The sequence below is a fragment of the Carya illinoinensis genome, chromosome 7, assembly GCF_018687715.1.
Source record: "Carya illinoinensis cultivar Pawnee chromosome 7, C.illinoinensisPawnee_v1, whole genome shotgun sequence".
In the NCBI taxonomy this organism is placed as follows: Eukaryota; Viridiplantae; Streptophyta; class Magnoliopsida; order Fagales; family Juglandaceae; genus Carya; species Carya illinoinensis.
The window spans coordinates 33,257,867-33,281,060 of record NC_056758.1 but is presented as its reverse complement, the minus strand read 5'-3'; the positions used below and the strand labels follow the sequence as shown (position 1 = coordinate 33,281,060).

Genomic DNA, 23,194 nt, shown 5'->3' with positions numbered 1-23,194 from the left:
GTGGAAAAAGAGTTTCCCATGGATAAGTGATTGCAATTAAAGAGCAGAAGAAATTAAGGACGGGCAGATGTTTTATTTAATGTCATGATTACGGTGGAATCTTTTAGTAGGCGAGGAAAAAGACACTAGTAATGGACAATATGACTTTTAAATTTACTCTTTAGGCTTCAATCCAGTTTGGAAGGAAAATTGTGTTTATTCCTTAAATTAATAAAATAAAGAAATTTGAGACATTGGTGATGATTTGTTGGAAAATGATTTCTACCATCCTACTTATGCAAGCCTTTGCCCTCACTTTTTGGGCTTTATTTTATTTCATTTTATTATTATAATTTTTTAAAATTTTTATATAAATATAATAATTAATTATAATATTAAAAAATAATATTATAATAATATTTTATCTAACTTTCATCTAAAATCATTCTTACTATCTAAACTTCACCTTAGACAACTTCAAAATTTAGATAAAAAAATTTATTTCATAATAATATGCCTTACTTTTTTTTAATTAAAGTACGCAAGGTTTATATATTCTAAAGTTGTATCTAATATTACATTTATTTATTTCGGTTCAAAAAATGCTCATAATGACATATCAGTATAATTCAGTATGTAATTTATAAATATTCAACTTGTCACGAAGAGGGGAAAAAAATCTATCAACATTTTTACCATTTTGTTTCTATTTCTATTTTGCTTAACAACTAGTGTTGTGGTCTTATTTTTTTTTAGTAAAACTTCTTGCAGCTAAATAGGCAAAGGAAGTAAAAAGCATGCTTGTATATAAAAAAATAAAAAATAATATAACCACAAAGTGATTATATAAAAATAAATTTATAAATTAATGTATCTTGATATGATACGTTATATTATAAAAATTACTTTTATTATAAAATAGATCTAATGAATTTTATAAAATCATATCAATTTATAGATTTACTTTGTGTAATTTATTTATACATGCAACAGTCATAAAAAAATTTTAAGAGAGTATTTTTCCTAATTTTTATAGAAGTGATTTTGAGTTTTTTTTTTTTTTTGGGGGGGGAGGGGGGCTTCCTTGTAAAAAGCAATGGGATTTTTCTAATTAAAAAAATGGAATTTCTTGTGAAAAATGAAAACTATTTTGAAAGTAGAAGGACAATGAAATCCTTTTAGGTCTGAAATAAAAAGAAATAATAATATATCCAAAGAAAGAGATCCATATAAAATTAAAACAAAATAACCAATAAGAAAAAAAGAAAAAAAGGGAAGTGCCAAGCCAACAGAAGCCCATCTAAAAGGCATGGCGTCTGTTTTCTCACAATATTCATTGCCCCTGCGACCTTCCATCTCCCACTGGACAGCTTCATCATACAAGACAGATCCACGAAATCCGAACCCTGTTACTAATTTACTTGTTCTTACACGAGGCAGAGCTTCTGAGGTTCCTACTTCGGTTTCTTCAGGCACAAAAAATAATGTGCTTTGTTGCAAGAACAGTGAAGAACAACATCAAAACCAAGAACCGTGGTAAAAAACAAGAACTTGTTTCTTATTCAAACCACGTTTGTTTTTGTCATCAAACTGGGTTTTAATTTTTTCTGTATTTATGTTTTTTTCCTAGTGTTCGGGTTCAAGAACGATGCGGTGCTAAAAGAAGAGAGTTTGTGCTTCAGACAACAGTTAGTGCATTTTCTTTTCCAGCGATCATTTCGCATGCATTGGCTGAGAGCGGTAAAGTTTCTTTCTTCCTCTAAGTCTCTACCTGATACTAAATTGTTATTCAAGTTCAATTTAATATGGGTTTCAGATGTACCGGAGAATTTTCGCGTTTTTACGGACGATGTGAACAAGTTCAAGATACTGATTCCCCAAGGTGAATTTGCCACTGTTAATTGAGCTAAGAATATTATAAGTGTGAATAATGATTGCTGCTGATATTGCTTGAATAATATTTTGTGTTTTCTTTGTCTTCAAGATATTATGCTAACCTCTATCATTGGCCCGAGTCTCCCTCTCACGTGCATCATTTTAGTCAAGAGATTGCAATCTTCAATTTCTCTCTTATGGAGACAATGATAGAGCAGACATCGCTTCAAATGATAATAATGCTTGACATTGCTCGTGTGAAATATAAAATAGAACAGGAGTATATCAAGGCAAAGATGCACTTATCAAAAATATCAAGGCAAAGATGTGAGGGATTAAAATATAAATAGACCATAGTTTAAGTTTTGGATATGTCAAGGGCACACAAAAGTTCATCTCCTTTACAGATTATGGTTTGATGATAACATTGTCGCTTTTATCAGATTTATGTGAGAAAAATGCTGCTACATAAATTATACTTATGGTAAATTGTTTTATCGTCAAGGCAATAAGAGGAAGTTTTAGCATAATGGTGGATGAAATATTGGTTATGCAGATTGGCGAATAGGTGCAGAAGAGCCTAATGGTTTTAAATCAATTACTGCTTTCTACCCGGAGGAGACCTCCAATTCAAATGGTATACACGAGTTCCTGATGGATCCATCATTCAGAATTTTATCCCTCTATATTGTAATTGCTTTATGGGTTGCTGCAGTCAGCGTTGTAATTACGGGTCTTGGAGCAGATTTTACCCGGATGGAATCTTTGGGCAAAGTTGATGCTTTTGCTGAGACTCTGGTGGGATTTCACATGATCTAATTTACTGAAGTAGAAAGCTTGTGTGGCTCATTTGCCAACTTTTACAGCCTAAATGTGTTTAACAGGTTAATGGATTGGATAGAAGCTGGCAAAGGCCTCCAGGTGTGGCTGCAAAACTCATAGACTGTAAAGCTACAAATGGTAATTGTTAATCCTTTTGCAGCCAAAGGTGGATTTCCATCATTCAATTTATATGTATCATTACTCTTCTACACTTGGTTAATGATCGATAAGGTTAATGGTCTTATCGACAACTCTAGACACAATTGTGCCCACATACATCATTGCTTACATTAATGTAGTGATTTTATTTCTTAATCTCATTCAAAAACAGGAATATATTACATTGAATATTCACTACAAAATCCTGGCGAAAGTCAGAGACATTTGTTTACAGCTATTGGGATGGCATCCAATGGCTGGTACAACAGACTATACACTGTGACAGGACAGGTAGATCTGGATACATTGTAGTTTTTGTTTCTATGGAGCTGGCGGTAAAGAACACAGGGCAACTCAACAGTCAACACGAATTACTGATATTTCAATGTTTTTCTGCAGTTCTTGGAGGAAGAAACAGAGAAATACAGCTCCACAATTGAGAAGGTGAAGTAATGTAGACATATAGCTCCCTATACATCACATTGTTTTCCTGTTTTTACTTTGTAGGTTTAAGGCTTTTGTTCTTGAAAAGAAAGCCTATATCGTGGCCCAGCAATGCTGGATGTCCCTCAGGGAAACTTAGATCAAGCCATCCCCAAGTATTTGGGAGCATTTCTGAAAGTTTTGGCATACTATAACCAAAATTTTTCCTACTGTTTAACAGAATTTTTGTTGAAGCTTTTGGAATGACAAACCACTTCTGAGATGAGATGAAACTGTTGCCAAATATTAGTTGCATAAAGTCTAAGCATTTAGACCCTGTGGGCAGAAGCATCATCCTCGAAAGTGGCTTTATTATTTACAACTGAAATGCATCTCTTATTATTTTGGTTTTGCAGGCAGTAGGATCCTTCAGGTTCATTTGAAAAGATATGTCATATGTGCCAGAACGTACAGTTTTAGTTCTAAGTTCTGGCTCCCTGGCTTTGTATATCAATCATGTCAACACCAAATTATATCTATTTTTTAGTATGTAACGGTGAATGATGTTGACTCGGGAGCTATTTGGATTAAGAAACCATCTCATATTATCATTATAATTTTATTAAATTTTCACATAAAATTTAATAAATAATTCAACTTTTTCAAATATTAAAATAATAATATTAAAAAATAATATTCTAATAATATTTTTTTTTCTAAATTTCAACTTTTATCTAAAATCATATAATTCACAAACAGCAAAAACTTCTTGGAATTTGATCAAACGAACAGTTAAACTTCCACAAATTTTAGGGCGTAAATAATGAATCCTAGCGGTTGTATCTCAGTAGAAAAATAGTATTATACATATAAAAAAAGTGAAGAAAACTGGGGGTAGTCTCATTAGCGGCATTGATTGAAAGTATCGTTGTGTGCCGAATTATTACACTGGGGATTCGGCTTACACAAACCATCTCATCTCACATCTTTTCATCTAATCATTACAATTTTTTTAAACTCACACAAAATATAATAAACAATTCATCCTTTTCAAATATTAAAATAAAAATAATTTTAAAAAATTATATTATAATAATATTTTATTTAACTTTTCAATCATTTTTTTGGAATTATAAATAATAATAATAATAATAATAATTTATACACTTGGAAAGGCAAATATCAAATCATTTTTTAATATCAAATGATTTATGCAATTCCCCACGCAAGACTACCCCTAATTCTAACAAAGGAAGATGCGAAGACAGAAAGCAAACATTTTCATCCCAATGGGCAGTTTATTACACATTTTGGGTAAACATCTGTCAGCCGCACTAAAAATGGACAAGGACAGGGGAAGAGGATTTGCAACTACTCCAATTAATTAAACTAATTTGATTTTGAGAGTAAGTTTGCAGCTCAATTTCCAAATAAATAGACAGCTAGCGCCTAGCCGGGGGAAGTAAAAAAAAAGGTATACAGACAACACAAATCATGTGACATCAATCCGTTCTTATATTCTTTTGTTCCATTCGTTCATCAGTTTTTGGTGCAGAACTTCTATGAAACAAGAGGGTGAGCTGATCAACAAAGAGCATATTCTTCATTTGCTCCAACTGTTGCCATTCTTTCTCCATCTGTAGATCTAGCTCCTCAAAATGAACAAGCTTATCTTGTATCTCTTTCATCTGCATAAACACATAATTTTTAACATATTGGAAAATTTAGTCACAGGAACATAAAAACAACGAGAGCAATGATACATTTTTTTTTTTTTATAAGTACGAAGTAAATTTTATTCATTCGAATGAAATAGGCATAGCCCGTGTACACATGAAGTATACAAAAGAACACCTAAATACATTCTAAATTAGGTAAAACTTATACACAACTAGCATTTAATATAATTTTTTTACTTTAATTCAAACACGTTATCTGACAATCAATAGTTCAAAACTAAAAATAATAATTATTTTTTAATGCTAGTTGTGTTAAAGTTGTGTATAAACAAACAACAATATAGAAGCTTACAAACCTGCAGAGTAATCCCAGAAACCACTCTCTCCACATCCAGCTCTTCCTTCCGAAGTTGTGAATTTGCTTCTACATAAGCTCCTTCTGATGCATTCCGTGCAGCATCACCATTAGATGCAACATCAGCTTCTACAGCACAAATAAGCCATTAATCTTCTGAATGTTGGTTGGTCTCAGCATAGGGATATTCCCCAACTTGGGTTCCCAGTAACACTTACTTCACGGTATTTGGCTCAATGCATACACCAAAGGAAACAGGTGTCTCAAAATTTCTTAATCCTTAAGAGAACCCCAACACCTTGAACGTTGCTATAGAGTGCATGCTAGTAAAAACCCAAACATAATTCCAAATGACCAGTTGACTTATTTCACAAATCATTTGGCTAACACCTTTTGAACGCCAAATGAAACCCTTAAAAAACACCAATTGGAAAATGGTCTACTTCATGTCAATTACAAAGGAAACACACTAACATATATTATGCCCAATCCAACACCTAAGCAGCCAGATAAGTGAATTCAATTAATAAATGCTTGAGACATGTTACTGAAAAGAACCACTTATACCTCGCAATTCTGTATTCCTGGCAAGGGTACCAAGATGCTCTCTACTTGCTCCATGGTCCACCTGCGAGAGACTCCTAACAGCTGCACGAGCAGCAGCTTCTGCAATGTCCACACCCGCCAAAGTTGACAGAAATGCAGCCTGATATATGTTCCAAGTATACATATCAAAACTGACCCTTATAAGAACGTTGGGTCAAAAAGAAGGAAAGAAAGCATTCTACTGCAAACCTCATTTACTTGGATAAGCACAAGTAACATTCAATAAGTTAACATCAATATAAATGTCTATGTCTCTCCAAGGAGGCCTGAGAGATGATTCTGAATCTTCGATTAAACCCTCTACTTGTATTGATTGACTCAATATCAACTGATAGTTTATCAACTAAAGAAAATCACTCATTCAAAAAGCCATCATCTCAATCCATCTGATCAGGTAAGGGATCATCCATCTAGACTTCAGGACATAATACTAACATAGGTAGACTAGAAGTGAAACCCAGGTGCACCCATGGCATGCTGCAGATAAGGGTCATAATGAAAACCTTATCATTGTTAATTGTTAGAGAACTTTCATGAGATGAAGCCTATAGCGGCATGACCCTACTAAAGGAAATTTCCTCAGGGACAAGACTTCGCTTCAATGCTTATGGAAAAAGTTACTCTCGTTATGGGTGCTAGCATCCAAGTAATTGCTAATCCTCAGGTCCTGTTTATTTGAGTTGTAACCAAGTCTTTGAAAGAATAACCCCATACCAAAGGCTGAACTTCTAGAAAACCTCATATCATTTATTTAACCAATGTACCTGAGCCATAATTGGGTTGCTTGCATCTGCAAGAGGTGTGAGACGCATTCTTTTACTGTTGCATGAAGCACCAGAACTTTCTAATGCACATTCAGCAACTTGATCCTTCACTGGATTGTACTTGTTGTCAACATCCCCAGAGTCCGGATATTTAAGATATTCCTCCCCAAAAGGAAGCTTAATGAACTGATTGACACATTCCTTCTCGCTTCTGCCACCAACATGTTTTGCAACTCTCTTCCAGTCATCACCATAATGCATTACGGCTTCCAGAAGATGCAAAGTTTCTTTTTCCGACCAATCTGCCTTCATATCTTCACTGATCTCAACCCGCCTGAAATCTGAGGAGTTGACACCAACCCGGTAGTTCCCACGAACATAGCATCTTGCACAAAGAGTCAGGTCATACTGCTCAACAAAGGGAGATTTTAGGATCAGCAACCTTGGTGCCATTCCATGAAACAGTTAAAAGGGGAAAAAAAACCCTTAAAAAGAGGACAATATTAGTGAACAGATACATAACAAATCTGACTGAACAGAAAGGAGCGGTAAAGATCAGTTGCAAGAAGGATCTCGTGCATCCACAACTTTTTGATCTGCATCAACTAGGGTCACCGTATTCTTGCAACATCATGGCCCAACCTTACACTACAAGCCGCACATGACAATGATCTATATTGACACAATTAAGCATACTTAATATGCATGTAGGTATACACAAACTATCAGCGAAGTGTTACAAATCTACCTTAGAGTCAATATTCAGTTTAGAAAAATCTAATCAATAGTAGTGGTTCATTTGTAAACAATGACTTATGAACCTCCACCAAGAAATCAAACAACCTTCACACTACTCGAGTACCCTAACCTCACCAAGAAAGGAACAAACTTAGGTCAATTACAGAATTACGAGTACCCAACGATTGATTGAGATCCAACTCCTCCTAGATAAAGCTTTTACCGTCTATGTATGAAATTCGCAACGATAAGCACATTAGTGATTGAAAGCAGAACACTTTCTCATTGCTTATAAATTAAAAGCTGCACATATACTCACCTTATCACAAGCAAAGCAAGCAATACTGCAAACGAGCTTGCACCCACTGCACACCACCTTGGAACTCTCTCTATTGGGACCTGCCGCGGAAGAGTCGAGCGGCGCGCCACTGCCGCCGCCGCTTTTGGATTCGGACTTAGTCTCCTTATCGTCCCACCTGAGCGGTTTGTTGTGCGCGGAGGGGGAGTAGTTGACCAGACCCCAAGCCTCAAGGAAATCAAAGACCCTCCGAATTGAGCCCACGTCGCCGACCAGCGTCTTCCTGGCGTCCGTGAAGGTGAGCTTTCTTAAGGGGTTTTCCCTGAACTGCTTGACGATGGAGTTTCTGTAGTACATGTAAACCCCAGGGTTCTTGGAGCGAGAGAGAGAGTCGAAGAACTCCGGGAGGAACCGGACCTCGCAGTCGTGGATTTTTTGCCATGAAAACCAACCTGAGATCCAATAATTAGCCAGAACCAAATAAAAATCAGCCTAATCATACAAGACATTCACAAGGCGAAAATTCTTTTTTTTTTTTTTTTTTGTGTTAGGCAAGGTGGGGACTTACGGGAGTAGCTGGGAACGTGAACGACGTCGGCATCGGAGGATGTCGGAGGCAGTGGATTAGGAGGCTTCGAAGAGATGGTGGTGGTAGCGGGAGGGGTTTCTCGGGAGATGGTAATTGTGGGGGTTGGGGTTGGGGTTGGGGTTGGGGTTGTGGGCGTCTCGGGCTTAACAGGCGGCGTAGTGGCTGCGGTGGTGAAGTGGGTTTGGGAGGAAAGGGGAGGTTTGGATGGGGTTTCATCGGAAGGGCCGAGGGGCTCTTTCGGTGGTGAAATGGCTGCCATTGTCTTAGCCTCTGCCATCAGAGAGGGAGAGAGAGAGAGAGAGAAGAGGGGGGAAGGGGGGGTGGGTTTTCAAGTGGGCAAAGAAACGGACTTTGGAAATTGGGATCCGGATCCATGGGTTAGATCTGTACGGAAATTTATAAATATAAATGAAATAATTTATAAATAATAAAAAAAAATTAAAAAAATTTATTGAATTTTGAAAAAAGAGAGAACAAATCTGAATAGAAGATTATAAAATCAAAAAATTATTCAAATATCATTTTTATTTTATAATTTAAAAAATTTAAATTTATTTTTATGTTTTATATGTAAACTTGAAAAAGTTATAATGATTAGATAAAAAATATGATTAGATGGTCTTAACCTTTCTCCTCTCATCTCAATGTCTAAATATTATTCAAACACAAATATTTTTTAATTTTTAATTTTTAATTTTTTCATTTAATTGTTATTTAATCATTATAACTTTTTCAAACTTTCAAACAAAACACCACAAACAACTCAATTTTTTCAAATCTTAAAACAAAATAATATTAAAAATTATGTTATAAAAATATTTCAAGTTTATAATATTTTTATTTAACTATTTCTGCTTAATTTTTTAAAACTCTATAAAATATCTTTAACTCAAATTATTTTACTACTATTTACAAACTATATCATCACTATTCACATATTTTTTATCTCATTTGTAGTAACCAAATGAGACATTAATAAATTGGGTATTTGTTTAATATTTCATATATTTCTTCAGCCTTCCAACCTAAAATGATATGAATCCCAAATAAACCTAAAATTTATATTGCAGCGGGGCTCGCACCCCGCTACCCCTTCCCCGTATGCTTCACCTACCTACATATATTTAACATAAATATATATATATATTAATAGTTTTTAGTTTTACTATATATAATATAGCAATATATATTAAGTATAATTTTTACTTAATACTCTATGCAAGTTATAGTGTGGCCTTTATATAAGAGGTCAAGGTAATACAAGTGTTTCACTTAAGCAAAATGTGATATGTATACCATGACAAGGCAATACAAAAATTTCACATTGCTTAGGTGAGACACCTTAATTGCCTTGGCTATCTATATTAAAGTCACACTATGATTTGTACAAAAATATACACTAGAAATTTTGAAAACTATGTTATTAATTTTTAAATTATGGTCATATTTACAATTTGAATAAAAAATTATTTTTGATCACTTTTGAGCCCAGTAGACTATAAGCACTATTGGAGTGGGCAAGGCGCAGTGCGAATGAGGGTCTACCCCAACCCCCTAGCACTAGGGCAAGGTGCAAGGGTGAAAACCCCACCCCACCTATGTTGGTGTGGGGAAGGGGTTACCCTACCCCTGCATGGGCAGGTAGCACCTATAATTTATATACATATCACAAGATGTCCAAACACTTTTGATTTTTTAATAATAATTGAATTACTCCCGTTGAACTCATTTATCAGCTATATATAAGATCAGTCTTGAAATAACTCCACATTCAAATTATGTAATAGTTTGCAACTCATAGAGATCAAACCTCAACTATCAACTTAAAACTTATGTGGAAGAATCTATATTTAACACATAATTCAAATTAAGGAACATGAATCAAGCATATAGCTCTTCGCACCAAGTGAAGACTACAAATGTAATTGATAAAAATAACTATTACAGCATACATACACGCGATACTCTCCTAGTACACATTATGCATTATCCTTTAAAAGTTCCTATAAATAATTATATGATATTTTGTATTAAAAGAGTAATACACCATCCTTAAAAAAAAATTATATTATCAAGTCGATACATAGAACACACCTAATAAAATATTTACATAATATAATTTTGATTTAGAAAATAAATTTTAAATTTGAATATTACAAATCAAATCATATTATTCAAATGATATAAATAATATGCTCTACATAATAACTTAAGAATAAAATAACTCTAATTTTAAAAATTAATTTTCTTTTACAAAAGGGTGATTGTATATATATATATATATATATAGAAAAACTTAGAATCCTATACTAAAAAACAGCCCACTAATAAGCCATCGCCATGTGGGCTGTCCATTAAAAAATGAATATGAGCATTGTAGGAGATAGCCTGACAGAGATCCTCATTTGAGTCATCTCTTTTGCAAACCCCTCATCTCCTGATTTGAGTTGCAGCCCGTCGAAGCTCCTCAAGGCCTCCAGCCCGTCATAGCCCCTAGAAGCCTCCAGCCTCGCAACCCCTCGAAGCCTCCAGCCTCTTGAAGCCTCGTGCATGTACATTCTCCACCCACTAAAATATCAACAAATTTGTCTCAGAAGTTTTAAAAAATCAGGAGTAGCATCATTGTTCTGCTCTCATTCAAAAAGTCAAAAAGTGGATTTTTCAGCAAAAAGACCTGATCTTGCAACTCAAAAAGTTTTGAAACTTTATTGGAGTTCGGCCATAATCATTGTTGCCCGAAAAAATAATAGCTCTGTGTTTTGGTGTCTTGGAGCTGCTTAAGAATGGGAACGTAAGAAGCATTTGGCCAATTGAAGTCTTCAAACTTTTGAACCTCAATAGTCACTCCTTGAAAACCGTTCATGGAAAACCAAGCCTTCATTGTAGCATAATTTATTTCATCTGTAACAAGTTGGAACATAACCCTATATGGATCTTTGGAATTTTTAAGGCAGGTAAACTGACCACGACTGAAGTTGCAAGTATGTTGTCGGAGAAGACGCAGAAATAATAGAGATTGATATCCTTAAGTTTCATGCCTAATTGCTTCCTTTCAACAAGCTTCCTCTGTAAGTTGAGTTTTTGAAACATTCGGCTGTTATGCAAATACCAAGGCACTGGGGCATTCTACTGAGTTGAGTCTTGACAGTTACACTTTTGGTAAATGGCACTAGGGCGTTCGACGGCACTGGGGCGTTTGACGGTTTGCTTTCGATTGGCTAAGGGAACTAGGGCGTTCGACGGATCTGAAATTTGTGAGAGGCTCTTCAACTGGGTTTAGTTTATGAAGAAAAGATCTAGTTTTGATAGGGGCATTCAGGAATGCGATGATCCTCATGTGAATTGTAAAATCGCTCCAAAGTGATTATGATACATATATGAAATTTCACCGATGACAACTGTCACGCAATGACCTAAAAAAGAAAAGAGACAATGACTAGAGCAGCCAACCACGTCACAAAATGATGCCGGGAGACACCACAAACAAAATGAACAAAGTAGACAGGACTGCCAACGACGCCTCCACTGAAACGCAAGCTTAATGTCAACATCATCATCATCCATAACAGGACCACGAAATTTATGAACAGTCCCCCCATTTGATATTGATGACAATGTCCAAGACATACCAAACATACCAGATTCCCCATACTAGCTCAACACGCACAGCACCATCATTCTCACGTATAGTGCATATATATATATATATACACAAGGGAATCTCACGTTGAAAGAATCTAAGACGTATATCATGAAGTAGTCTTATAATATAAGAAGATGCAGAATCAAGAAGAAAAGTGCATAATTCAAGAGAAGATATGCAGGATCTATGATGCCTCTTTCGATGCTAGACACAAAAAATGAAATAATGAGAGGATATTGTTTGTCCGACAAGGTAATGATGCCGCATTATCAATAGTTCTCCAAAAACAGTTAACAAAGACACCAAACTCATGGACATTAAAATATGGGCAAAATCGTTAAAGAAAGTTAAAAATGCCATCACAGAGGCAACCCACTCTGCAGCCAGTTCACCAGGCCTATGTAAACATTGACTCAGTTACAAATTCAGTTTTAAAAAAAAAATCATGTGAAAGGGATGGTTGCATGAACAGTAATACGTAATCTAATATGTATGAAAATCTTGCTCCAAGGCTGGCCTTTGAATAAAACCGACTATTAGGAAACACACAAGAATTCTTCTTAAATAGGATAGATACCTGCAGCTCCCATGTTTTGAAGCCAGGCTCTCAAAATCATCCAAGATGCAGGAGTTGAATTTTCAACAAATATAAATAAAATAAAATAAAATAATCCTAGCACTAATATGCACAGAACTCGAATCACATTTTAATACAATGGACCCAACACCAAACAGAACACCAGAGACTATCTATACACCCAAAATGCAGGGACTAGACTATAAAAGAATCATATGTTGATTCTAAATGAGGATGATTTTTACACAGGTTTATTCCTACGTGGCTGCTAGAAACCGATTCCAGCACCCATCAATCCATGACTGCCTACTCAACTTGAGCAGAGACATTATATGTGGGTTTTAAGTACACTAGGGAAAAATAACCCAAAGGAAGAGCAGCCCGCATCTTCCAAATCCTTTCTCCACCATCTGGAGCGACTCAACATTTGACTTCTCTGGTGAGCATGACTGTATAACCTGCAAAACATGAGAGTTATATAAGACCACCTGCACCATAAGTACATAAATTAGATCAAGTACAATTTCGGAATATTTTTTATTTTATCAGTATAGAAAAAAGTAAAATCTGGAATATCAAGTCCTGCAGTCTAAAAAAATGTAGGTGGGGGGCTGAAGATTCAGAACCTCGTTCAAATCAAGGTGTGAACAAGACAAAAAAAAATGATAGAAAAATCTAACCCACCCCAGCAGAAATTATGCATTCTAATTCTCCACTATTTCATAATAACAAGACTGGGGACAAAATTTTGAAGGGAATAACAACAAATAAATTTGAAATCCGTACCTCTAGAATGCAAAATATATAATTTGCAAGGCTAGATCCGAAGCCCGCCACTCAAGTAGCAGTTCCGCTGCTCTTAGTCCTGCTGCAATCTAAGGATACCTGAAAGCAAACAACAGTCACCAACAATAATATCATACAAGTGGCAAGGATAGGCATGAGTGTCCACCCCACAATGTGGTACTCACCTTGATCAGCCCCTCACCCAGCCGTTTGGTCTGAACCGCTACCTTGCATATACTGAGGAGAAGGAGCAGGAACTATAAATTGTGGTTGTGCTGCAACAGGTGCTGCCATACCTAACAAAACCAATGACCTTCCCTAGTCAGGTCTGTCCAACATGTTGATATTGAAGAGAAACTACAAGGAAAAACTCAATTTAAGGTCCCCACACCAAAAAAAAAATATATATATATATACACATTTTTCCTCTTCTGATCATTGATCTTTCCATACACCTTTATTTCATCTATTCATCATAAGTCTAATTTTAGGGCTGGATCCATCGCCATTTTTGGAGAATCATAACATCACCCTGGATCTTTTTTTTTTTTTATGAGTAAAATCAAAGTATATTAATGAAAAGAATAGGCAAAAGCCATGTTCAGTACAAAGAATGCCCTACCACGTAGGCTCACTAGCTACCAGACATCACCCTGGATCTTTTCTAAACTGATTCCCAAGATTCCAATCAAACAATTGCATCAATTCACTGTGTTTTACAATTATTTGCATCCTGCTTTCCCAATCTTATGGGCTGGTACTGATACATTCACAACAATAAAAGATGTAGCATATCATTTGATAGCTAAGTTGTTTTTTTTCATAATAATTTCTAGTTTTTTTAACAGAGTTTTCTGGAACTGTTTGATTTCTATGGCAGCAAGCTGAATTAAGCATTAAAGATTGACATTACAATTGAGAGGTTCTTCAAGAAGGCTTGCATGAAATAAAGGAACCGTTGGGAGGATCAATAAATAATTGTTTTGCAATAAAGGTCCAAAGATGGTCTTTCCGGACATTTGAGAGCATAAAGAAACAAAGACTTTCTTTCATGATCTTCTTAGCCTAATGCAAGTGGCTATTCACGTGCAAAGAAACAAAGACCATTCTTTGGACAATGGCAACAGATTTCAACTGTCATAATGCTCACGAGTTCCTTGCGTCTATTTCTTCCTAACTAGGTGTCTTCTCTTACATTAAACCCGTGTACTTGGGCTTTGCCTAGCTTACTATTAATAAATTTCATACTTACTAAAAAAAGAAACAAAGACTACTTGGATGACAGAAACTACCTGTGGGATACGGTGATTGAATAGTAGGCATAGGTGAAGTTGTCATTGTATTAACACTAGGTCCACCAAACTGTACTACCTGGTGACCTGGCACAGGATAACTGGTCACTGCCGTATAACCATGACCACCAGGAATAGTTTGACCCAATTGCCCATAAGGATAAACTCCAGTATTGACTGTCCCAGGTACACCATAAATCTGAAGGTAATGCTGACCAGCATAAGGGTTGTAAACACCCTGCAAAAAGAAAAACGACACGACTAATTATTGCAAGAATCACAAAGTATACACACACTTTAAGAAACCCATAAAAGGTCTAGGTTTTGATTGCTGCTGCAATTTATGAAGCAATGCTGACCTGTGGATAGACATATTCAGGTCCATATGATTGATACCTGCAGGATAAAAATGAAATTTAGAACTACCACCAAACCAGGTTTTTTGTATGCACAAACCTTGACACGTAAGATGAACAACGTATAACACCATTGATATATCGAAATGCCCAAGGTTTCCCCAGTTAATCAGAGATTAATGTGGTCCTATTCTATCAAGAGCCATCTCACGCAGGCCCAAGGGAAAAATCAATAAATACAGAAACTAGTAACCCAATCTTGGGTCCTTAACCAATGGCCCTATCATGTTCTTGCCTGCCTAATTAGCACTGAGCTGGGAGGCAGATCCTCTGAAACTACCACAGTTAGCATTCCTTCAATTACCAATCACATGTGACATCACTGTGAGTTGCATGAAAACAACCCTGATTTCCAAAGGAAATACTGTTCATTCCTACTTTCATATTCGTGTGATCTTGTGATTGGCATTTACAATACAATAGAAAAAACAAAACATAAGGTAGTTGCAAAGGGGATGTACCTAATTGGACAAATTGATCACTAATTATTCTAACATCGCACGCAAACCAAGAATAGACGTCAACAAGCATGTATTGGGCATAAGTGGAAAAACTTTCAGCTTATAGTGCACATTAACCCAAGGACAATAGCTTAATTATGTGGTTAGTGACAACCATGAGTGTGTGTCCACATGAGCCCATGTTATGAACTAATAAACCGACAAAAAAAAAAAAGCATTCCTCAAGGCAACTAGCCAAAAAATAAAATGAAAGCAGACTTTTCAATTTCGAACCAACTAGTTATTTTGCCTACTCCAAGCGAAACATCTAAACAAGAGGGAAAAAAGCACTCATGCAACTCGTCATACCTGAGTATGGTTTTTTTCATATTTCATTTTAATTTGTGCAATTTCGTATATTTGAAAATTTCAGCTTCTCTTTGACTTTTTGAAGGTGCTAATTCATTGAATTAGTTGCTGACAGTGATATATATAGAAAGTAGGAGTATTTTTAGGAAATTGACTCCTAAAAAGAATGGTATGGGAATAGAAAAGTTCCCTAAACTGGAACAGCTTTAAGGTCAGAATTAAGAGCCCTAACACCAAGTCTGTCAAGCCTCCCTCATGTATAGAAAAAATTTTCCTAATTAAAAATCAAAATGGAGCTCCAGGAAATCCCCGAGTGCAGAATTCTGGATCGAATTATGGCTACCTGTCACACAATGTTCTTTTTAACCCTGGCAAGTGTTGCCAAGAGGTCTCGCCCTTCTTTCTCCTAAATCTGCCACCAGCCTCAGCCTACTTTACCCTAAGTTGTTCGTCAAGAAACTCAGCAGAAGGCATAGGAGACCATCCTCCAGGTCTGCAGCAGCCATACGATAGCAACATCTCTCAGTTTTATTCGTTTATTTTTGTATCAGTAAATAAGAATGTTATTGAAGAGAAGGAACACTCTCTAGAGGAATTGAAGATCACTCTTTGTTAGAACATTATTTTTATGGGCCATAGCTGTAGATTTTAATGGCCTTAGTCTTCATGACTTTCTTGGTTTCTTTTCTTCTTCCTAGATAGGCGTTACCTCATGTATACCATCTTGTGTACTTGGGCTAAGCCTATTCTTATCAATACAATTGTTTACTTTAAAAAAATAAAAATATTGAACATATATGCATAGCCCAAGTACTTCTCATGAAAATTCAGAAAATAATAAAAATAAAAATCGATGCAGCTATCCAAATAAGAGATTCTTAACTTCAAAAACCCAGCATACAACTCCTTTTCTTCTTGCTACGGCCACTTCCTGGTAGCTAAAAGTAAGTTTTTTATCCTCTTTCAAATGCTGGCACCTATGTCTCTGTTTCAGAAATTAGAATATAGTGTTAAACCTAAGTTTCTACTTCCTTCACCCTCTAACAGCACCATATTTACAGTCCTAACGGATCCTAGAGGCTGCAAGCAACCTCTAAGTTAAATTCAATTTTAGTTTCAATAATCATCCATTTTAATTTCAAATTTTCTAATCTTTTGTGATTCTAACTTGTCCTTATTTCTAAATGTCTACACACAGAACTCTAAGGCTAGAAGGTGCAAAGTTGTTTCTAAATGTCTACTCAGAGAACTTCTAAGGCTAGAAGGCGCAAGGAACAATTTCAAATCAAGGAAATCCAAGTGGACAGATTCTGTAACGTGATTTACCATATAGTGCATAGCAAAGATCCTCTAGGTAATGATTCCCTTTAGGTCCTGTAGTGTCATATGTAGTCTCTATAAGATTTGCATGTCAAAAGATTTTGTAGAATAAGAGTACAAAGCAGTTGAAGTCAATTGTTGAAAAACTTTTTTTTTATTAGTAAAAATTTATTAGTATCAATAGGCGTAACCAAGTACACTAGGTGTATAATTTTTTTAAAAAATTATATATTATGTTTGAGAATTAAACAAATTGGCATGATCACAACATATAGACATAATTGAATTCAAGAGCGATGCATTTCATGTGGTGTAATTTGACATAGATGTAGTTAAGGTTGAGAATGGCCACTGCAGAGAATTCTAAAGCATTGTGACCAAAAAAAAGGTTGTTATTTGGAATCCCTAGGGGCTTCATTAAGAATTGGTGAACGTAGTATTAACATCAATGACTCATATATCCTATGTATTAAGGCAAAATCTTGGAGTTATGAGGTCACAATCACAAGGCTGGTTGCACGGCCATGCACATACACACACTTGGTAATATTTTGAGGTCTTCAGACTTACCGTTAGAGCCTAAGTTTGGACCAAATCTGAGGCCCTTAAGTGTCATTAAACCCTACAAAGTGTACATACAAATCACATATTAGAGGGCCTTACAAGTCACCAAGAACAAAAGTGTATCTTTGCTGGAAATTCCAGCATGTCCCTTCATCATTTAGCCATGAGGCTGAATGTGTAGCAGTGGACAGCAGCCTTCACGGCTCAAGCCAGCGAAACAATGTAACCTTTTTAGAGAACTACCTATTTGTAAAATAGTTGGAGGGAACTACCTATTTGTAAAATAGTTGGAGGAGAGTGACGTTAGATTTAGCACATTGGGATGTATGAAAACAAGCCAAATGCTCACTATGTTAGGAAGAAGTTAACCAACTAGGTTTGATGTGATTGTCCACAGACAAAAGTGTTGATTCCATTGAAAATACAAGAATCAAATAAATAAAAACAGATCTAATTACATTTAGGAAAACATGCTTAGAAAGAGATTCGAGCCTTGGCAAGAGTAAAAAACAAATAATAATAACTGCTGTGAATTGTTTCCTTTCTAGGTTGAAAAAAGAGTGTTGATAGTTTGAAATCTAAAGAAGCAACATAAGTAGAGATGAACATCCCCTTACTTTCTTCAAAATTTCAATGCAATGTTTTTCTACAATTTTTTTCAAGTAATACAATGTAATGTGGCCTTTTTTTGGTAGCCCCCCTTATGCTTCCAAAATAATGTGTGTGAAGAAGAGCTTGAATACAAATGATTTTGTGTGCATGTTTCCAGTACGTGATAGGTAATGTTATAAATACTTTGACTAGAAGCAAAGTAAAGGGGAAAGGAATTAAGGAAGTGACTCTATGAATGCATTAAAAGGTTTTTCAAATATTTTCTTGAACTCGTGACTGATGTGCAATGGTACTCAAGCTAAAGGTGCAGGAGCAACCACCTTGTATGCTCCAACAGGAATGGCTCGCCTAAGTGCACTTAGTTTACCTATTAGAGTTTTGCTACATACAAGCACAGTCGCGCACTAATCTGTGTACCAATACTGATTTATTCATACTTAAAATTTAAATTAACACTGTTTTCAATCAAATCTACTTTTTGACCAATCACATCACATTGGTGCACAGATTAGTGCACAATTGTGCTTGCAACTATATTTTTCCTATCAAGTGATCTTCTTAGGGGAGGTTTGGATAATGAGTTTGGATGAGATGAAAGTTAAAAGTTAAATAAAATATTGTTAGAATATAATTTTTTATTATTATTTTTGTTTTGAGATTTGAAAAAATTAAATTGTTTATTATATTTTGTGTGAGAGTTTGAGAAAATTGTAATGGTTAGATAAAATGAGTTGAGATGATCTCTCAATCCAAACAACCCTTATCCTAAATGTGGTTCCATTTATGGCCATGAGAACAAAACCGATATCCTTGAGATCGTCAACCTTTACACAAAAGGTGTAAAAGAGTGTTGGCCGGCCAAGAGATTAAAGTAAAAAGGTTTATGATATCTATGAATGTTGGTTTGAGTATTTGAATATTGTGTGTTTCTACCTTGCTTAAATGATGTGTTTACTTATTGAGTATTCGACCCATTTTATTTTTATGCAATAAAATGTCATGTTACTATGGTAATGATGATGAATATGAAGGCCAAAACTAGTAATAGAGACCAGAACCTGGCCAAGTTTTAACAAGTGTTCAACACAGCATTTTTGATTTGATTTATGTTAACAAGATGAAACTTAGGAATTTGTTTAGTATGTGTGATACCCCGTACTCAATTATGAGTATAGGTGGTGCTGGGTTCCCACATTGTTGAGGGTGAAGATCTTGATTTTTATAATGATTCCAATGGGACTCCAATTGTACCATTAACCAGTCCTTTCGGAGTAGGGCCCAAATGTGGTTTAGGCCTCCCGTAGAGCGTTACAAAATGCTTCTTTAAGTTTGCGGCCTCCCGTAGAGCATTACAAAATGCTTCTTTAAGTTTGCAGCATTTGATATTGTGATTTAATAACACGTTTTTCATTATGTTTTGAGGTTTCAAAGTTTATGGAGACTCTTAGTACCTAACGCTATGAAATGTTATGGTGTGGCATTCATAACTGTCCAGAAAGGTGGTGTTACGCAAATATCCACCAAAGCATTGCCGTTCAAGTGTCAAGGAATTCAAATTAAAATATAAATTTCACTTAACCTCGTAATACACGGATTGTGTATAGAAAAGTTATGAATGAGATCCACATTGCTCAGTAGGAAGAAACTCAAACCCTTTATAATGATTCCACTCTAGTTATAAAATTAACTGGTCCTTTGGAGTATTGGCCCAGATGTGGTTTGAAAATTGAATATATCAAAAACGAAAAACTATATTCTTTTTAATAAATAACGAGTTCAAACTTCACATTCAAACCTAGCCAATCTGAGCTGACTATTCCCTTTGAAATTCACAGCTTACCCATAAGGAGGATACATTAACCCATGCTGGTAGCCATAAGAGAGTGGATGTTGGTAGCCAAAACTTCCAACATAAGCCCCTCGAGAAACTTGCACATTTCCAGTATATGGGGCTGCTGGTCTCAAACGTCCTATAATAAACAAAAGCAAGGATCAAAACATAAGAAATAATAATACTTAAGTAGACTAATCGATATAGATGATTCAAAGGTCCAAGAGTTAGACTGCTTGGAACTAAAAATTAAACTAGCTCAATAGTCTTCAATTTAGGTATTAGTTCATAGGTTTATTACCGAATTCATTCTTTACCAGAAAAATTAAAAATAAAAGACATGAAGCAACATGGAAAGCACCATAATCACACTAGAAGTTGCTACTTCATGAACATACAAGAAGCTTATAAACGGATCGACTTCAACATAAATATAGGCACCTTTGACATGGCAACACAAATTGCATGTAAACAATCATTGCCCAAGTCGCAACAAATAAACCAGCTCAACAACATAAAACCAATAAGGAATGAACCCATCTGCATGGCTGCTTTGTAGAAAACTGTAAACTCAATTACATTGACCACTATGCACGAAAAAAAGTTATCAGGAAAAACCTCATAACTCTGGAGTAGTTGAGCGTGAGGAAGAAATCAGAGAAGGCTTTGGCAAAAGGTTAATCAGATTGGCAATGGTTTCAAGTATATCAGATAACATACATGGTCATTAACCTTATGAAAATAACAATATTATTGGGAAAAATAAAAGCAAACAAACCTGCGTTAAATATCTAAAAAAATGACCTAACCAGGAAATCATAAACAGATAAATTATAAGAAAAGTTCCAGCAAAAGTATCATACCATAAGGCATAGAAGGCCGAGGCCGCCCAAGTGAAGCCAAATTACAATTTGCCCGCCTGCCATCAATAATTGGAGCCGGATCAGCGCAGGCTCTGCTAGCAGCCTCAGGGTTACGAAAAGTCACCTAAACCCTCCATGTAAATACGAAGGAAAACCAAGTCACTCAGTAGTCAAACAAGTACTCCCCCATCGACACAGACCAATGCTAACGATACATAATACCAATAAATTCGATCAACCATATATTAACAGCTACAAACAGCTCAAGTTTACAAATTTGAAGTGGCATACAGACCGTTTGGATCAATCCCGGGATCATCAAAGAACAACGACTATAACGGACATCTACGACACTACAATACTCTTTTTCAAATGAAAGATGGAAGATAATAAAAATCCCAGAAACTGAAAATAATAAATACTCACAAAACCATAGCCTTTTGATCGACCGGTATTCTTATCGGTGATCACGACAGCCTCTAGAATCTCACCAAACTGCTCGAAATACCGTCGCATAGTCTCGCTCTGCGTCTCCCAGGCTAGTCCTCCAACAAACACCTTCGTATAGGTAGTATCACCGAAGGGGGAGTTCAAGAACTGATACCCAGAACCCGAACTCGATCCTGAGCCCGGACCAGGCACCGGCTGGTAAGCCATGAATGACAATTTCCAACTTAAAAAAGAGAGACCCAATTCAAATTCAGATAAAAAAAGACCAAGATTCTTGACAAAAGGGAGATCTATTTAATTGATACTAAAGTCGACCCAGTAAACACAGAGCCACATATTAAAAGAGAAACCACGGAAAAACCCTAGATTTTGACAACGAGATATCCTGGGAATCCCATACAGAACTTTTTGAAGGAATCCAAGAAACAGGAGGCGGAGCTAATCTTAAATGAGAAGGAAGAGAGATCGAGGAGCACAGTGAGGGAGGGAATAAGCCCTAAAGAATTAATGAAAAAAAAAATTACAGGAAGAAAAAAAAAAAAAAAGGCGGAAAGAAAGTAGAAAGAGGAAAGGAAACCTAGAGAAAAGAAACGAATCTCGGAAGTAGAGGAAGGGTTTTAAATTTTGATTTTGATTTTTCTTTTTCTTTTGGTTTTTTCATTGTTGGTGAAGGAGGAGAGACATCGATTTGCACTGAAAGAGGGAGGAGAGAGAAGGGAAAAAAGTTGGACCCATTTTGTCTTGGAGATTTCTATAAACAGTAGCCGACAACTAGTTCGGAGATAGTTCAGGATGTGGGACCCAATCATCTTTTAGGTTTCGTTTTTTCTCTCATCCTAGAAAAAATTACGGCATTTGATTTCCCTTTACGATCTTCTTTCTGGATTTTGAAAAACAACTTAATCCTCATCGTTAAATGATAATTTAATATTTAATTTGAAAATAATGATAGGAAACAAGAGCACGTTATGAGATTGCTTGAATTCATCTCAATCTCATAATTTTTTTAAATTTTTATATAAAATATAATAAATAATTTAATATTTTTATATTTTAAAATAATAATATTATTAAAAAATATTATTTTAATAATATTTTATTTAATTTTAAACTCTTATATAAAATCATCTCATCTAAATTCAAACGAATTTATTTAGAATCGTGCAAAAACTCTATTTATCTTGATTATATTTAGGAGAGAAATATAAAAATAATTATTTTGTAAAGCACACTTTTTATATCATTTAAATAATAAAATATAATTCGTAATATTTAATTTTAGTTTTTTAAAAAAAAAATTAAATTAATCATATAAATAGACAATCCACACCAACTTATAATAAAATATTATATATATATATGTATATCGTTTTAGGCATATCATAGACGTTGAAGCCTAACTACGAATACTATAAAGAAACATGGCGTGTCTAAGTTGCAAGACCTTGGAAAGTAAATGGTAGTGAGATAAGTGGATGAACTTCCAATTATTTATAGGAATTAAATGAAACAAACAACATAAGTACAATTATTCATTAGAGAGGTATAAATGGACCTAACTCCATTTTCACGAAAAAATCACTTTCCTTTTCTTTTCCCATTTCTTGTAACTTTAATATTTATGAGATGATACATATTAACGATGTGGGGTGTGTCCCCCGCCCTCACTCACAAACAAATTTTTTTAAATATAAAACCAATAAAGAATAGTAAAGCCTGATTTAGATAATGAGTTAAGATAAAA

The 23,194-nt window shown here is 35.2% G+C and overlaps 3 protein-coding genes across 6 annotated transcripts; 1 reads left to right on the top strand and 2 right to left on the bottom strand.

The window, feature by feature from the left end:
• Positions 1-1,225: 1,225 nt before the first annotated feature.
• LOC122316579 (psbP domain-containing protein 3, chloroplastic) lies at positions 1,226-3,880 on the top strand. 3 transcript variants are annotated; one of them, XM_043133211.1, is made up of 9 exons: positions 1,226-1,515; positions 1,610-1,719; positions 1,796-1,861; positions 2,411-2,491; positions 2,600-2,652; positions 2,739-2,814; positions 3,008-3,126; positions 3,235-3,279; positions 3,675-3,880. In XM_043133211.1, exons 1-9 carry the CDS (start codon positions 1,289-1,291, stop codon positions 3,699-3,701), a joined length of 804 nt encoding a protein of 267 aa, XP_042989145.1. In that variant the 5' UTR covers positions 1,226-1,288; the 3' UTR covers positions 3,702-3,880. The 3 variants fall into 3 exon arrangements, with proteins under 3 accessions (XP_042989145.1, XP_042989143.1, XP_042989142.1); XM_043133209.1 differs by lacking the exon at positions 3,675-3,880 and adding an exon at positions 3,500-3,667 and having other exon boundaries at positions 2,570-2,652; XM_043133208.1 differs by having other exon boundaries at positions 1,227-1,515; positions 2,570-2,652.
• Positions 3,881-4,536: 656 nt separating this feature from the next.
• On the bottom strand, positions 4,537-8,601 carry LOC122317262 (SWI/SNF complex subunit SWI3B). The gene is made up of 6 exons (XM_043134248.1): positions 8,267-8,601; positions 7,720-8,150; positions 6,663-7,070; positions 5,860-5,998; positions 5,294-5,421; positions 4,537-4,946 (listed from the first exon to the last, which is right to left on the bottom strand). Exons 1-6 carry the CDS (start codon positions 8,562-8,564, stop codon positions 4,761-4,763), a joined length of 1,590 nt encoding a protein of 529 aa, XP_042990182.1. The 5' UTR covers positions 8,565-8,601; the 3' UTR covers positions 4,537-4,760.
• A 3,865-nt stretch (positions 8,602-12,466) lies between these two features.
• LOC122316037 (RNA-binding protein 38) lies at positions 12,467-22,186 on the bottom strand. Of its 2 annotated transcripts, none has more exons than XM_043132484.1 (8): positions 21,427-22,186; positions 21,001-21,124; positions 20,147-20,276; positions 14,945-14,981; positions 14,586-14,823; positions 13,479-13,589; positions 13,294-13,392; positions 12,467-12,995 (listed from the first exon to the last, which is right to left on the bottom strand). In XM_043132484.1, exons 1-6 carry the CDS (start codon positions 21,655-21,657, stop codon positions 13,492-13,494), a joined length of 858 nt encoding a protein of 285 aa, XP_042988418.1. In that variant the 5' UTR covers positions 21,658-22,186; the 3' UTR covers positions 12,467-12,995; positions 13,294-13,392; positions 13,479-13,491. The 2 variants fall into 2 exon arrangements, with proteins under 2 accessions (XP_042988418.1, XP_042988417.1); XM_043132483.1 differs by having other exon boundaries at positions 12,467-12,965.
• Positions 22,187-23,194: the final 1,008 nt, after the last annotated feature.